Consider the following 17,554-nt stretch of genomic DNA (forward strand, 5'->3'; position numbering starts at 1 on the left):
GTTTCTGTAACTCCATTTGTGGAGTAAAACTGTGGAACAAATTGTGTGTGGAGATAAAACAAATATCGAATATAACTCAGTTTAAAAAAGATATAAAGAATTGATTCTTGAGAGGTACAGTATTTAATAATGACAATGATGCCTGTTTGTTTTGTTTGTGTATGATAGTGTACTGTTAAATCTGCTGTAATTATTGAAGAAAATGTTTGATTTGTTGAGTCTGTTTGTATGACCATACTGACACGAATATAATGTTGTGGATAATTCAGTTACTGTATTAAGGATTGTTGTGGTACAATGCTAAAATTAGGGCAATAGTACAAGTTAATTGCTGTATAAAGTTAATAAAAAAGGTGTAAAAGGACTGAGGGGTAGGATTAAATAAGTTTATACTTCTTCCTACTCCTTTTCGACCATGCAAAATTTAGACTTGTATGTGCTTGAAGATAGATTCTGTCCATTTAAATGTTATTTTGTTCATGTCTTAATTTGCTTTGTTTTGTTTTATTTTCTTTGCATGTTCAAAATAAAAATAAAAATAAATAAATAAATAAATAAATAGAAATAAAATGTTTGTTCCTTTGTTGGGACTGAACTGAAATACTGTTCTGATGTTAGTTCTGAACTAATAGAATATGAGCATTTGAACAGGATCTGAAACTGTAATGTCTGTAAAACAGAATTTCAGTTTGAACACAGGAACATTTTGTAATATAGCATCAGATCCTGTTGGGGTCAAATAAAAATGTGTTTAGTATTTGTGCAGATTTCTGGTGTAATTCAGTTCTTCAAGGAAATAATCATTTAAAAAAGAAACAAAACCACTAAAAACTTGCCTTTTTAACAGTATCGTGATATATCGTGTCGTGATCCTAGTATTGAGACTGTGACCACAACAGTCGGACTAAAGTCACTGATGTATAGAAAGAAACCCGGTACCTGTGGCTCTCTCTCAGGGCTTCTTTTCCTTTCCTCCAAGAAATAACACCCCGAGGAGACATCCTAGGCTTGCATTCGATCAGGATGTCGCCACCCAGTCGGGCCAAAGTTTGGGCCTTCAACAAGTTCTGGGAGAAGTCTGGAGCGATGGCTGATAAGAAGAGTGGGAAGTGGGGAGAGACGGGAGGAAAAAAAAAAAAAAGAAAAAAGAGGTGTAATTTACCATCTGAATGACAGAGACAGAACAGGAGAGCAGGGTCAGCTGTTGAAGAAATGAGAGCGGAGGAGCTTTCTAAAAACATGCAGGTCACTATATCCATTAGGTAGGTCAGCTTTCACATCCTTTTATTTATCCGCACGTACACATTTGTTTCCATACTCAGACAGAATCCTGTGAATGCAGTAATGCAGGGAAACAACCATGGAATATCATTTCTGAAAGGATATATATATATTTATATTATAAGGGAAGGTGGTTTTTCTAATTCCATGCATTTTTCTTAGAAGGACATTATGCATTAAGAATTAAGCCAATGGGCTCCAAAGCAAATATGAGAGAATGTAAAACGAGAGGGAGGCTTTGTTGCTGCTCCTTTAGGCCTTAATTACTAAGGCGCCGTCGTCTGGAGCTGTTTTGTATGCACACCGACTCAGCAGAATACTCTTCAAAGTGAATGCACAGCCTGGCGCCACTGACATGGCTGAGCACCTGCCAACGCACGCCGGTGCACGTGCACACACAATAAGACACGACCAGATACACATGTACACTCACACACAACGTGCCACGCAATTATTTCTTCATGCTAAGACCTCAAACAGTGCGCCTGACATTATTCATACTTCTGCTTCTTCTTGCCTTAATAGCATGGGAAGGAAAGGAGGGAAAAATATCTGAGGGGATGTCTTAAAGAATGAGCTGGAGTCGTGGGTTTGCATAAAATCTACTCATGTTTATTGAATTATTGGACTTCAACAGTGAACTGAAATGAAATGTAGCCCAGATGATTAACAGAACAGCAGCAAAGAAACAATATTTTAGTTATTAGAATGATATCAGTATATATTTTAGTGTCGTTGTTGGGTTACTTCCAGGTTACTTGTTGATTATAATTTGCAATGTGATCACAAAATATGTTACAGTAATACAGTTGCGGAAAAAATGATTAGACCGCCCTTGTTTTCTTCAATTTTTTGTTCATTTTAATGCCTGGTACGACTAAAGGTACATTTGTTTGTACAAATATAACGATAACAACAAAAATAGCTCGTAAGAGTTTAATTTCAGAGCTGATATCTATCCATTTTCCATGGTTTTCTTGATAATAACCAAAATCACTTCAGTTCTTACATCAATATCTACGGCATTGTACTGACAAAAACAGTGCTTTTAGGCATTCCATGTTTTCTTTTCTGTCTGTTTTAGTCCCATGACACACACAGGAGTTAGTACTGGATTGCATAACCATTGTTTCTGATGACTTTTGATGGTCTAATATTTTTTTTTGAAGACTGTATGTTAAAACTATAGTAAGAAACAGATAATGGTGGTTATGCTCTTATCCTGGTGTGTGCTCACTATTAAAAATAGTTTAAAATTATAAAGAACAGGGACCATAAAGGCATCCCACTAAACCATCTTTTTGACTGTGATTTATGTCCTGTCCACACTGATTTAGATATTTTTCTATATGGGTATTGTCCTCCACCATTTAACCCATAAAGACCCAGTGCGGTTTTTGTAGCAGTAAATTTTTCTCTATATCTGTTCTACATTTTTGTACCTCATGCTGTAAATCACTCTGTCTGTCCGAAATGTTCAAAATGTTCTATAAATAAAGTTAAAAAAACAGATCAGATATAGGTCACATATGGGCAAAAAATCAGATTTGGGTCACATTTGCCAGAAGTCTGAACATAACCTTAGATGTACTGAACTTTATTCTGCTTTAACCCTTTCATGCATAGTGGTCACTCCAGTGGACAGTTATTCTGCAGCTTTTCTCTTGTATATTCATGGATTTTGTTGTTTTAGTTCCATATCAACCAACACTGATATTCATGCCATTACTGTAACTTTCCTGTTCTTTTATCTAAATCAATTGCTAATTGTTATTAGACTGTAATTAACAGAGGTTTTTTTTTTTTTTTTTTTGCATATTATCTGAGTGAGTAATAACTAGTATTATAGTATGTTCAAATGTGAGAAAACATCAGATTAGCAGCGTTAACTTCCTGAAACCCAAGAAAGTAAAAAATTGTAGCTTTTTTTCCATTAAACAATTGTCTTGATTGGAAACCGCATAATGCAACAGTTTTTTTGTTTGTTTGTTTTTTCAGATACATTTTTTAAAAATTATTTTTGTTTATTTATTTTTTTTAAAAAATGCAACAGTTTTTTGTTTGTTTTTTCAGATACATTTTTTAAAATTATTTTTGTTTATTTATTTATTTATTTATTTATTATTTTTTAAATGCAACAGTTTTTTTGTTTGTTTTTTCAGATACATTTTTTAAAATTATTTTTGTTTGTTTATTTATTTATTATTTGTTTTTTTTAATGCAACAGTTTTTTTGTTTGTTTTTTCAGATAAATTTTTAAAAATTATTTTTGTTTATTTATTTATTTATTTTTTAATGGAATGTCCTTTACAATGGACAGCATTTTTTTAAAGTGAAACTGTCACACTTTTGTCCCCTACAGAGGACAAAAATGCATTGCTGGTTCTCAGGAGGTTAAAAATGTTTTTATTTCATAGTTTTCACACAGCATGTCAGTAAATGCGTATTTCTTTGCTTCAATAATTAAAAGCATGGTGTTCAGCTGATGTGGACATTTTTGTAACTTCATGAAAAACAGGTTCATAAAAAAAAAAAAAATCACATTGTTTTTTTCATGCCTAAAGAAGAATAAAAACACTCAGGAAAAAAAATTCTTGATTAAGGTTCTAATAATTCATGCATGGAAGGGTTAATCCTTCATTGTACTTTAAAACTACAGGCAGTTACTGTGCATCGAGGTGTCGATATGTATTTTCTAAAACACAAACATCTAAAGCTGGTGTGTCAAGACATGACAGGACCTGAATAGGTTCGACTACACCAGGCAATCTTCTATGAGCGTTCCCAAAGACTGACGACAATCCTCCTTTATTTTGTTTCCTTTAAATTAATATAAATACAGGCTGCGATGACGGCGCATTGAACTCATGCACTCGATAATAATATGAATGAATTAAGGTGCAAAGAGGAACAATGCATGACTGAAGTTGTTGGTGTTTGCTTTAGTCTGTGGCTCTTTGAAACCTGGTTACAAACAGGAGCAGAAACCACAATCACACAAAACTAAAGCTGCTGTTGGTTAAGTGGCTCTTTGTTCTTCATGTTCTGTCTGCATTTTGACAGGTTTTATACCCCAAGACCGCCTCCACAGTAAAGTGCAGTTAACCTAAAGTTCACCTGCTGTGGATTGTTTTTGCTCTGTCATTTGAGACAAACAGTGGGTCTAGAGCAGGGGTCTCAAACATGCGGCCCGGAGCCCAAATGCGGCCCGCCAAAAGGTTCCAATCCGGCCGGTGGGATGAATTTGCAAAGTGTGAATATTCCATAATCAAGGCTGTTGAACTTATTTTAGTTCAGGTTCCACATACAGACCAATATGATCTACAGGAAAATAACAACAGCGTAATAACCGACAAAAAATCATGACTCCATATTTTGTTCTTGGTTTGATGTGAAAAAAATACTATTACATTATGCCTATAAATAATGACAACTTCACATTTTTGTTATGGTTTTAGAGCAAAAAATAACATTAAATTATGAAAATATTTACATTTACAAACTATCCTGTAACACTAAAATGTGAATAAACTGAACAAATATAAACAACCTGAAATGTCTAAAGAAAATTAAGCACAATTTGAACAGTTTTCTGCCTGTTACTATGTGTTTAGTGTCTTCGTAGATCTGATCCATAATGCACATGAAGAAATGATAAGTTGAGGCAGAATATTTTTAAAATTGCACTTATTTTTCTTAAGAAATTTCAGTTTTTTCAGGTTATTCACATTTTTTTTGTTAGGATAGTTTAAAAAAGTAAGTATTTTCATAACTGAATGGGTTTCTTTTGCACTAAAACAAAGACAAAAATTTGGAGTTGTCATTATTTATAGGTTATTTTACTATTATTTTACTGGTCCGGCCCACTGGAGATCAAATCGGGCTGAATGTGCTACTTCACTTACATTAGATTGAATCTTAATACAGAGACTTACAAATGTATATGTGTGGAAATTAGAACTAAAACCAACAGAACTAATGTTGGAATAGGACTTTGACACAGTACATACACGCACATATACATATACACATACACACACACACACACACACACACACACACACACATATATACATATACACACACACAAATGTATAATGATGAATATGTAATTAGTATCTGCTTTTGTTTGTCTTATTTGTTGTTATGTCTTTCACATGTTTTGTTATGTACTGCTCACTTAAATAATTAATAAATAAATAAATAAATAAGAGAAAAAAAAATCTGTTCTAGGTAGTCTTAAAAACATCTTAAAAATTATTAAATTTAACGTGTAGAAACCTGTAGGAACCCTATTATTTACAAACATACAGTAGTTGCAGAGGTAAGTACTGCTATACATGATAAGTCATAGTGTTTATAATGGGGTGCTGATATCTCCATTTTGTAATTCTTTTCTTGTAAAGGATGCTTCTGTGATTGGGTCAGAGGTCAGAGGTCAGGCTGGCCTTCACTTTGCACCGAGAACCACATGTATGATTTAGGTGTGTTTCATAGTAATGACCAGTTTGCTGCACATTGACTGAACTGCCTTTCATTTTAATGTTTTTTTTTTCCTCTTCACACTGAACACCATTTTGCAAAAAAAAGTCTGCACATTAGATAAAAAAAAAATTCAACATCCTGTTTTAAAAGTGTACTTGTGCTCTCTAATCCAGAGGTATTTAACTAAAATCACTAGAGGTCCACTAAGCCAACGCTCCACTGAGTGGACCTCCGACAGCCAACCACTCCAACAGAGGTCCAAACAGTTACTGACAAAATGCATTTTGTCACACTAAAGCACTTACAGAGAATTATTTTACTGAACAAGATCTAAATGTTTTCAGTTTTTCACTTTTTTCAAAGATTATCTGGTATTGGACTGTTGTCTTTTATCCCCCGGGCTGCTATAGAAAAATAGATTATTAATAAATTTAATAAATACAGTAAAATCTAATTAAAAGAAAACATTTTTGAGTTTATAAATGATTTGTGTTTCTTTAGAAAAAGAACCTGAAGGTGCAAAGTTAGGTGCATTTCTGAAAGTCGACAAAATACAGGATGGGGAAGCAAAATTTACAATGAACATTTAGTTGTTTTTTCTCAGCAGGCACTACGTCAATTGTTTTGAAACCAAACATATATTGATGTCATAATCATACCTAACACTATTATCCATACCTTTTCAGAAACTTTTGCCCATATGAGTAATCAGGAAAGCAAACGTCAAAGAGTGTGTGATTTGCTGAATGCACTCGTCACACCAAAGGAGATTTCAAAAATAGTTGGAGTGTCCATAAAGACTGTTTATAATGGAAAGAAGAGAATGACTATGAGCAAAACTATTACGAGAAAGTCTGGAAGATACTATTAAAGAGAATGGGAGAAGTTGTCACCCGAATATTTGAGGAACACTTGCGCAAGTTTCAGGAAGCGTGTGAAGGCAGTTATTGAGAAAGAAGGAGGACACATAGAATAAAAACATTTTCTATTATGTCAATTTTCTTGTGGCAAATAAATTCTCATGACTTTCAATAAACTAATTGGTCATACACTGTCTTTCAATCCCTGCCTCAAAATATTGTAAATTTTGCTTCCCCACCCTGTACATATAAATAAATAAACACATGAATGTGGTTTTTATGAAAATTAATTTTAAAAGCTGAAGAGTTTTTGTGATTGTTCCACCTAGAAAATGTTTATTTTTCCTTTAATTTTGGAGGATTTTATTGACTAGAGGAAAGTATTCATCAGTAATTATAGATCTATTGTTTTTGTGGATTAGGGATAGAACACAAACAAACAAAGATCCCATAATATAGTCATATTAATCACAAGGTAACTGATGAGGAGATGCTGTTTTCCTCTCACTGTGAGCCTTGTGTGCTCATTTCTGGCATGAGGCTGCACCGTGGGCAGCGACAAGAGTGGGATTTTGTGGCGATGTGGGTTATCTGTCAGAATGTAACACAGGTGTACTGAGGAGGGATGGAAGCCAACTATACAACCGAGCATGTAATTATGTTAATTATCTGGGGACTGAGGCTTCAGATTAGTAATAAATTCCACAGGGGCAGAGAGATTTTTCAGTCCTCATATTTGTGTGTGTGTGTGTGTGTGTGAGAGAGAGAAAGAAAAAAAAGGAAAGAAAAGACAAAGGAGTTGGTAACAACAATAAATGATCATAAAAAAAGAAGGAAGAAAAAATCCTATCATTAACATTAACCTAGAACAGAATTTCATGTCCATTTCACAGCCAAACTGGCACAAATTCGTTACACCTAGAATTTAGGTAAATGTATTTATTTACTGCAACGACATGAAATGATTTCTTGCATAAGGTGCAGAGAACTTCAAACACGTTTCCCTCCGCTCGTGTCAACCAGGTCAGAAATGATCGTTACTTCAACCAGACGGTATTAAATCTGAACTTCCTCATGCTTACTTTTCACTTGTGATGCGTCCCTTAAAGTTCCCAGAGTCAGCTTTCTCAGGTATGACTAACGGCTGCGCTTGTGTTGGGCTGAATGTTCTGTGATCATTTCTCACTGGGGGCTGCAAAGTTAGCGATAACTGGTTCTTAATTTCAGTATAAATTGTGGGATTGGAACGGGTGGAACTGAGTCGACTAATGTTACTTTCTTTGCCATTTTGACATTTAACAGACACATTTAAATACAATACAGGGTGTCCCATAGGTCTCCATACATAGGAGACATAATACATTCCATACATATATGGTTCTAACATGTATTTCTTTATATTTCAAGTAACCCAAAGAATGCATTTGAATAAAGAGCAACGGATTGAAATCATCCTGATGGCCGGTTCAGCAAGCAGTCGTATGGTTGCAAGCGCATTTAACAGAAAACATGGGACGAGTATCACACACGACACTCTGGCAAAACTTATTGTCAAGTTCAAAAAAACAGGAAGTGTTTTGGATCAATTTGTTCCCGACAAAATGGCAGTCATATAGAGCATATTATATAAATAAAAATGGTTTATGTCAAGAAACGTTTATTTTTCCTATGTATGGAGACTTATTTGACACCCTGTAGAACAAACAAGTAGATGGAAACATAACCACATCAAATGCAGTACCTTTTAAAGACTTTTTTAAAGTATTAAATGCAGACTTTTTAAGACCCCATGGAAACCCTGAAATAACTATCATGATTAATTAATTAATTCAATTTCTGAACCTCTTAGGCCAGTGTTTTTCATCCTTGGGGTTGGGACCCCACATGGGGTCGCCTGGAATTCAAATGTGGTCACCTGAAATTTCTAGTAACTGATAAAAAAACAAAACAAAATAAAAAAAAAACAAAAACAAAAAACAACTTACTAATTAAAAAATATATGGTGAGTTGAGAGAGACAATCCCAATCAATAAAAGACGTGACAAACTGTGAAGCTGAAACTGAAGCACTGTGGTTCTGTTTATCTGTCAAATGTTCATTGTGGTCAGTTTCAGATGCTGCAGCTCTTTCATAATTCATAGTTTGAGTTCTTGTTTGTTCAGTATTAATTGTCAGCTTTGTAAATCCAAGCTGGACTGACTGTACATATCCTGACCAAGGAAAATCAAATTCGCACTTTGTGCAGTAATCTACACCTGGCTTTTCTGCCTCCGTCCATAATAATATACATTATATAGACTAAATGTCCTCTAAAATTAATGTTTATTTGCAACATAGTATAGCAAACTATTACATGATCAAAACAAATTAATTTTAGCGGAAAAAAAAAAAAAAAGTCTCCTTTTTGAATGTCTGGGGTTGCCAGAAATTTGTTTTGTTAAAATGGGGTCACAAGCCAAAAAAGGTTGGGAACCACTGTCTTAGGCCTTGAGTGGCTCATGGGGATGCTGAGGTTCACTACCAATGTTCATCACACAGCTATACTGTATTAACTAATTATTTTATGTGGATCTATCACCAATATTTGAGGAAACTGGAATTGTAATCCCTCAAAAGGCATTATAATACACTTTGTTGTGGGAAAAGGGAAAAAAAAAAGTATTCTTAAAACTTAACATTTACTTAACTTAACTGACTGGAATTCATTTCCAGATTCTTATTTCTTCAATTTCACCATTAAAAAATAAATAAATGAATAAATAAATAAAGGACATCGTCTAACAGATGTGTGTGGGTGTATATGTATTTTTGGTAGTTGTCTTTTTTTTTTGTGATTTTTGTCTATTGTTTTGGTTTTTATCTGTTGTCATCTGTTCTGTTTTTCTGTTTTGTTTTGTTGTTGTTTTTCCCTCGTGGCTATTGTCTCTATTTTTGTTTGTTTTGGTGTTTGATCATTGTTTTTTTAATTTCTTTTTTTTTTTTTTTTAATTTCTGGTGACTTGTAGTTTCTTCTTGTTGTTGTGATTTTGTAAGTAAAAATCAAAATGATTAAAAAAATAAATAAAGGACAAACTTCTTCTTGAAGCTTAATATACTAAAATGAAATTAATTATTTTATGGTTACTGAAAAAAATTTGCAATGTTTAGCAGTGGTGACTCATAGCGAGAAGGTTCTGGGTTCTATTTTTCTGTTTTGCTTATGAGGAGTTATACATGTTCTCCCCATGTCTACGCTGGTTCTCTACATGTACTCCAGCTTCCTTCCACTGTCCAAAACCATGCACTTAATAAGTAATCAGCCACTTTAAATCAGTGTCAATTCGAAAGTGAGTAGAAGTCAGTCCTGCAGATGGTTCAGAAAATGAATGAATACAAAAAAGTTATGAATTAAAGAATTATCTTTATGTTAACTACACATCTTACACACAAAATCAGTGATCCTACATTTGTTTAGTGTTGCTTCTTTAGTTTTTGTATGTAGTGTGAATATAACAACAGGATCGATACTAAATACAGAACATACAGATGAAAAAGGTTGACATATAAGAGTAACTGAGCCTCCAGATTTAATTTCAAAGGCAGAAAACCCAGAGCTCTGTGCAGGACTCCATCTCTGGTTTCCCACAGTGAAGTCTGTGGTGCAATAAAAAAAAGTAATTAATCCATTATTTACAGACATGGTTGTAGCAGTAAGTACTAATAAATAGTAAGTCATAGCAGTCATAATGGGACGGCATTATCTCCTCTCCTATTGTAAAGGTTAACTCTAAGTATTATGAATGAGTATGAATGTGAGTAACGGGGCAGGCCTGGATCTGGAGACCATTTTCTCTGTGGTGAGTATCACCTCGGATCACTTCAGGGTGATTGAGACTGTCCTGGATCATATATTTCACAGTAATGGCCAGCACACTGTACACTGCCCTGTTTAATACAGGGTTATTTACTGAAAAAACAAACAAACAAACAAAAACAGGACAAAGAAAATATTGTTTCATGGATGATTTGAAAATGATCTTATTGTTTCCGCTGCAGAAAATACTGCCTCAGGTTCTACAGTTGGAACTGTACATGGTATGGAATGGAATGGAATGGAATGGAATGGTATGGTATGGGATGGGATGGGATAGGATAGGGTGTGGTGTGGTGTGGTGCGGTGCGGTATAGTGTATATATGTATGTATATATGCGGTATAGTATAGTATAGCATAGTACGGTAAAGTATAGTATGGTATAGTATAGTACAGCATAGTATAGCATAGCATAGTATAGTATGGTGTGGTATAGTATAGTATAGTATAGTATAGTATAGTATAGTATGATACGATACGGTAAAGTATGGTATGGTATGGTATGGTATAGTACGGTATAGTGTGGTATGGTACGATACAATACCGTATAGTATAGTATAGTATAGTACGACACGGTAAAGTATAGTACAGTATAGTATGGTATGGTATGGTATAGTGTAATATAGTATAGTATAGTATAGCATGGTATGGTATTTTATGGTATATTAATACAATAATGAATTTATATTATATTATATTTTATTATTCATTTAGGAGCTGCAGTAAAAATTGCACTGGGTCTTTCTGGGTTAAAATGTAAACTGACTTATCACTAAATGTTTGGGTTCAGTCACACCTCGGAGGCTGTCGTTTTTCCATGAACTTTGGCAAAGTTTCAAAACATAACACAGATAAAAGGAAAGATGTGATAAAATCCTGTCATTCCTGCCATTGCACGACAGAAATCTTCACCTTTATTCTGACAGAGTATTTCCAGCCACCCTGTCTGCACATTACTATCACTGACTGGTTATGATAAAGTATTTACCTGCAGTGTGTCCAGTAGACCTCACACATCCACACCTATAAACACAACAATACTGACCTTTTCTTCCACTGTTCACTCATTTCTTCCAGTGTACTATTATTATTGAGTGCATGGCCCTCGGCAAGGTGTAAGACCTGACGTACTCTTTTACATATATATTTCTGTACTTCTTTATTATTACTGTTTCTACTTTATACATCTTTTCTATTTTTGTACATATTTTCTATACTTTTCATATGTCTTACTTTAATCCATACTTTTAATATTACTGTGTGTGGGATGTGAGTTGGATTTTATATTGTTTATGCTATTGCTTATACTATCTTTATACTATGAATGTGTTTCTCTGTTGAAAAGCCCAACCAGGGACAGAAGCTGCAAACTAGCTCAATGCTATTATATACTCCAGAGACCCAGGAAAGTTAAAGTTTAGGGCTTTTTTACATTAAATAATGGTCTGGACTGGAAACGGTAGGGTGCAAAACTTCTCCTCTATGTTTCACTGCATTGTCCCTAACAGATAAATGAACAAATACAAATAAATAATGTTACTCCTGCTGTAACGTTGCAAAGTTCTAATCTTATCTTATACCTCTTACCTTATATATTGTCTTGTTTTATCTTATTACTCATCTTATCTTACATCTTATCTCGTATCTTATCTTGTCTTATCTTATATCTTATCTCTCTTACCTTATATCTTGTCATATCTTATCTTTTATCTTATCTTGTCTTATCTTTTATCTTATCTCTCTCACCTTATATATTATCTTATATCTTATCTTGTCCTACATCTTATCTTTTATCTTATCTTGTCTCTCTTACCTTATATCTGGTATATCTTAGCTTTTATCTTATCTTATATCATATTATATATATCGTATATATTTCATCTTATCTTTCTTACCTTATATCTTATCTTTTATCTTATCTTATATCATATTATATATTATTGTATATATTTCATCTTATCTTTCTTACCTTATACCTGGTCTTATATCTTATCTTTTATCTTATATCATATTATATATTATCATATATATTTCATCTTATCTTTCTTACCTTATATCTGGTGTTATATCTTTTATCTTATCTTATATCTCTTACCTTATATCTTGCCTTATATCTTATCTTTTATCTTATCTTATATACCTTACCATATATCTTGCCTTATATCTTATCTTTTATCTTATCTTATATCTCTTACCATATATCTTGCCCTATATATTATCTTATCGTTTATCTTATCTTATATCTCTTACTTTATATCTTGCCTTATATCTTATTTTTATCTTACCTTGCCTTATATCATAAAATATATTACGGTAATTACATCTTATCTTATCTCTCTTACCTTATATCTTGACTTATCTTTTATCTTATCTTATATCACATCAAATATTATCGTCATTACATCTTATCCTATGTTATCTTATCTTACATCCTGTCTTTTATCTTATCTTTTATCTTAACTTGTATCACATCCTATCTTGTATCTTATCTTATCTTATCTTACCTTATCTTATCAAAGCCATATAACAAAATAAATCTATTTCAGTACATTATTTTTCGTGGTTACACACAGATATAGACAAATAAACACATAACTACCAGCTTTTCTTGCTGTTTCACTCACATTCATCGCACATTCCGACTGTAACCTGCATTTAAAAACATCTTCGTCGTGGTCTTACCTACGACTCTGAGCTCGGCGTTGGTGAATATTCTGCCGTGCTTGTTCTCCGCCACACACTGGTACATGCCGATGTCAGCCAGATTCAGGCTACTGATCGTCAGCACTCCGTTATTGGCCTGCACTCTGTCCTGCTGCAGACGCACAAAACACACAGACATACATATTTAACACCACGTGATAGGAATATCCAGGTTGGCTGTGCTAACCTGACAACATGCAGTAAAACGGTTTAGACAAGGTGAACAGTCAGCAGGATTATGCTTGAGTGGTCGCCCCATAGCGTATAAATATTCCTGAATATAGCCTAAGGTTTACAACCAATCAGGGCTGCCTGCATCCTGAGGTTATGCTATAGAACGCTCCTGAAAGGCCTTATGCTGCGCTGGGACTCTGCCAACACACTGTTATTACAATCCTACACAAAAAACAGCCCCTTTAGCAACCTGTTAATACTTACACTTGTCTTCATTGATAATATCTTTAGGCTATGTATAAGAAACATAGCTATAGTTTGACATTAAATGTATTTATTTGCATCCAGCCAACACAGATCAACTTAACATTCATTTGGAGTTGTGTTTACGTCCAATATTTATAGGCTTCTGAGCTCTTTGGCCTTCGCAAAGTCTGCAGAAACACATCAAGGTCCCGCACATTGATATTCCTTTACCAGCTACAACTGCCAACTTCGTAAGTCTTGGTTTTTGATACATGGCGACAACACACAGATAGTTACTGAAGCCGCTTATGGTTTTCTTTTATTTTCTCACAGATATCACACATATATTGGCTAAAATTTACTTAAGGGATCAAATGAGATTTTTGTCCAAAAAAAAAAAAAAAAAAAAGTTGTAAGAAATGCATAGAACTGTGTTGAAATACTGCTAATACATTTGTGCACAGATGACTGATATTATTTGACAGTGGAAGCTATATTTTCAGAAATATTGGATTTTGAATAGCACGTGTATGTGAAAACTTTTGCTGGTGGATGGACGTGACATTACCCATGATGATCTGGTCAGTACCAGTACTTTATTAGTAATACACTTATATACTTACTATTGTGATTTTAGTGATTTATTCCGAACATGCAATCAAATTTAACATATATGCACTGCCAAAACATACATAATAATACAAATATCAAGAATCATAACAATATTAGTCACAAGAAAAGCACAATATTTCCATTTACATGCCCGAAAAGGGGTAGGAAGAAGTACAATTTATTACTAATATACTACTATACTACTGTTAATTCTCCTCTTATTCATAAATGTTAGTATTGTGGATCTAAAACAATAACAGCTGACACAAAAACACAAAATGTGGCAGTGAACAGATGTGGCATGGTTGTTACAGATCCCATCATACTGATACTCGGCAGCCATGTCACTGTTTCCACAAATGATCCCTGTGCAAAAACTAGGATCAGAGTTATTTATTGTATAGTTTATCATCATACTAAAGAGTAAATAACAATATAGAACTGTTATTTCTTTATAAAAATGCTTATTATTAGAAAACTGTTGATTTAAAAAGTGACGCGTGACATTCTTCATGTATGTATTGGCGTAACATAAGCAGGATGGATCAGCACCATACTCCATATTGCAACCTGTAAAAATAAAACATATGATATGTAGGATAGAATCTTTTAAGAAAAACTGGGGAATCTAAAAGAATAGAATGTTTGTTTTTCAGGTCAATTCAGTTCAAATATAACTTGGCCATTTGTGACATGAAAATATAGCATTAATTGTGATGACATTGGACATTTTTGAGCTGAAAACATAGTTCATATGACCATCAACATATTGAACAGAACTGAAATCCTGTAAATTTACATAACTTGCATTTACCAACACAAAGTTCCTTTAGGGATTCACTTACATTGATTTCTTATGCACAAAGACATAAATAAGACCTCTAAGCAAATTTTAGCCAATATTAGATTCATTACTAATACTGGAAGGCCAGTAGTGTATAACATTTAATGGCCTGGTTTTCTTTTCTTTTTTGTCAGTTGGTTAATTCAACCGGATGTTACCGTGGTAACAGCGGTTCTGGATCCAATTTGTCAGTTTTTTGCCACCAGATACTTCAACAAAAGAACGTAAATTGCCAAGAACTGACACTCAGTATATCATTCCATTGTCACATAATTACTTCTGCACCATTATAGACTGAGGGTAGCACCGTAGTTTGGTCTCACTCCTTTAATCTAACGCACAGGTGTCAAACATGCAGCCCGGGGGCCAAATCTGGCCCACCAAAGGGTCCAATCCGGCCCCTGGGATGAATTTGTAAAATGCAAAAATTACACTGAAGATATTAACAGTCAGTAGTGTTAAAATCATTTTAATTCAGGTTCCACATACAGACACATACAGTCCAATTAGATTTCAAGTGGGTCAGAACCGGTAAAATGTTATCATTATAACCTATAAATAATGACAAACCCAAATTCTCTCTTTGTTTTAAGTAAAATTACATGAAAATGTTACCAAACTATACTTTTACAAAAAAAACATGAATAACCAGAACAAATACGAACAAACGGAAATGTCTTAAGAAAAGTAAATTTAAAGTAAATTTTACGAATATTCTGCCTGTTACTAAATGTTTTGTGCGATTGTAATGCACATGTGTAAATGATAAACTGATAAACTGAGGCAGAATATTGTAAAAATTGCATTTGTTTTTCTTAAGACAATTCAAGTTGTTCGTGTTATTCAGATTTTTAAGGAAACTTTGTAGATGTAAACCTGATCATAATATAATTTTACTTTTTTCACTGTTATTATTTTACTGGTCTGGCCCACTGGTGATGAAATTGGGGTGAATGTGGCCCCTGAACTAAAATGAGTTTGACACCCCTGATCTAATGTGTCTATGGTCACTACTACTATAAAACTATTTACATTGATAAGATGTGCATCCAAACCTCTGTTCAACGTCAAATCAGTTTGGATAAGCACAGCTACACCTCAGAAGATGATCTGATAAAAGGGGTAAAGATTCTAAATGCAGCTGTTTCAACATTGAGCTTGTTTATATGCAACCAATACTCCGATCATTATCCGATTTGTGGAGTTATCAGATTATTTAAGTGACCATGTAAACAGTATAATCTGATATGGTTTACAAGATAACAGCAGTAATCTGATTACTGTTGGAGTATTAGATTTTTATTATTTTGTGAATATTATTGATATTTGCGAGTTGCTTAAAAGGCCCTGTCCATGTGTTACTGCAAAAATACCAATTTTTAATTTTCGACTTTTTTATAATTCAGATATTTGAGTGAAACTTTCAGAAAGTAATGATCTTTTGATGCATTTTGGGTGATGCATACAATGGTAAAGACTCATCCACGTGTTACTATGGCAACCTGTCCACGTGTTACCACATTCTCATGTCAATAAAACAGAGACTTTTCAATATTTTACTCCAAAATGTATTTTCAGCATAGTTGAACATAATATCTAAAAGGTTTTGTTTCACTTGATATAAATTTCTGTCGAGAACCACATGTTTTGAATGTTTGAGTAAAGTTTAAAAAAATTCGACATCTGTTTCAAGTCCACGTGTTACTGAGCAGTAATTTGACATTTTTCACCTAAAAATTTTATGTTCCCAAATTTTGCTATACATAATGCTAAAGTGCTTATAAATACAGGGTGACACAAAAAAATGGGAACTTTTTAACAATCCAATAAAACCAAGAGTGATGGAAGAAAAATATTTTATTCATAGTAATTGAAACCTTAAAACATGCCATTTAAGAAACAATGATGGAATTTTCATTTTTTAAAAATTACTTCCTGTCGATGGCGTCCTCCTGTACGAATGCATTCTTGAAATCTGCTGTTGAGATTCCTCACTGACCGCTGCAACATCTCAGCTGGGATACTGTGAATTTCATCCTGAATTCTCTGTTTTAACTCATCCAGAGTTCTTGGTCGAGTCGTGTACACTTTACTCTTGAGATAGCCCCACAAGAAAAAATCACAAACGGACAAATCTGGCGATCTAGGGGGCCAGGGAACGTTACCGAATCTTGAGATCACACGGTTACCGAACAATTCTCGCACAGCCTCCAGTGGTTACTAAAATGGGGGTGTGTTTACTTGCTCAAGGTCACTGTCTCGCAGTGCTGCCACTTGCTCATGTCTGCCGATACGCACTTCAAAAATTCCGTTTTTTTTTTGGTAGTAACCATAGTAACCATTGGCAGCTGTGCAAGAATTGTTCGACATTTGTTTCTTAAATGGCATGTTTTAAGGTTTCAATTACTATGAATAAAATATTTTTCTTCCATCACTCTTGGTTTTATTGGATTGTTAAAAAGTTCCCGTTTTTTTGTGTCACCCTGTATCTACTCAAA

The 17,554-nt window shown here is 33.9% G+C and overlaps 1 protein-coding gene across 2 annotated transcripts in view; it reads right to left on the reverse strand.

The window, feature by feature from the left end:
• Positions 1-17,554, reverse strand: part of cntn3a.1 (contactin 3a, tandem duplicate 1) — a 327,610-nt gene that overhangs the window by 92,647 nt on the left and 217,409 nt on the right. Inside the window, exons 10-11 of one of the 2 annotated variants that reach the window (XM_030139254.1) lie at positions 13,160-13,289; positions 940-1,090 (exon numbers count right to left, since the gene is read on the reverse strand). In XM_030139254.1, the coding sequence (XP_029995114.1) occupies positions 940-1,090; positions 13,160-13,289 (281 nt within the window). Of the gene's footprint in view, positions 1-939; positions 1,091-13,159; positions 13,293-17,554 lie in introns of both variants that reach the window. The other variant, XM_030139253.1, reaches the window with a different exon arrangement.

Source organism: Sphaeramia orbicularis, chromosome 7 (genome assembly GCF_902148855.1).
Source record: "Sphaeramia orbicularis chromosome 7, fSphaOr1.1, whole genome shotgun sequence".
NCBI classification, from domain to species: Eukaryota; Metazoa; Chordata; class Actinopteri; order Kurtiformes; family Apogonidae; genus Sphaeramia; species Sphaeramia orbicularis.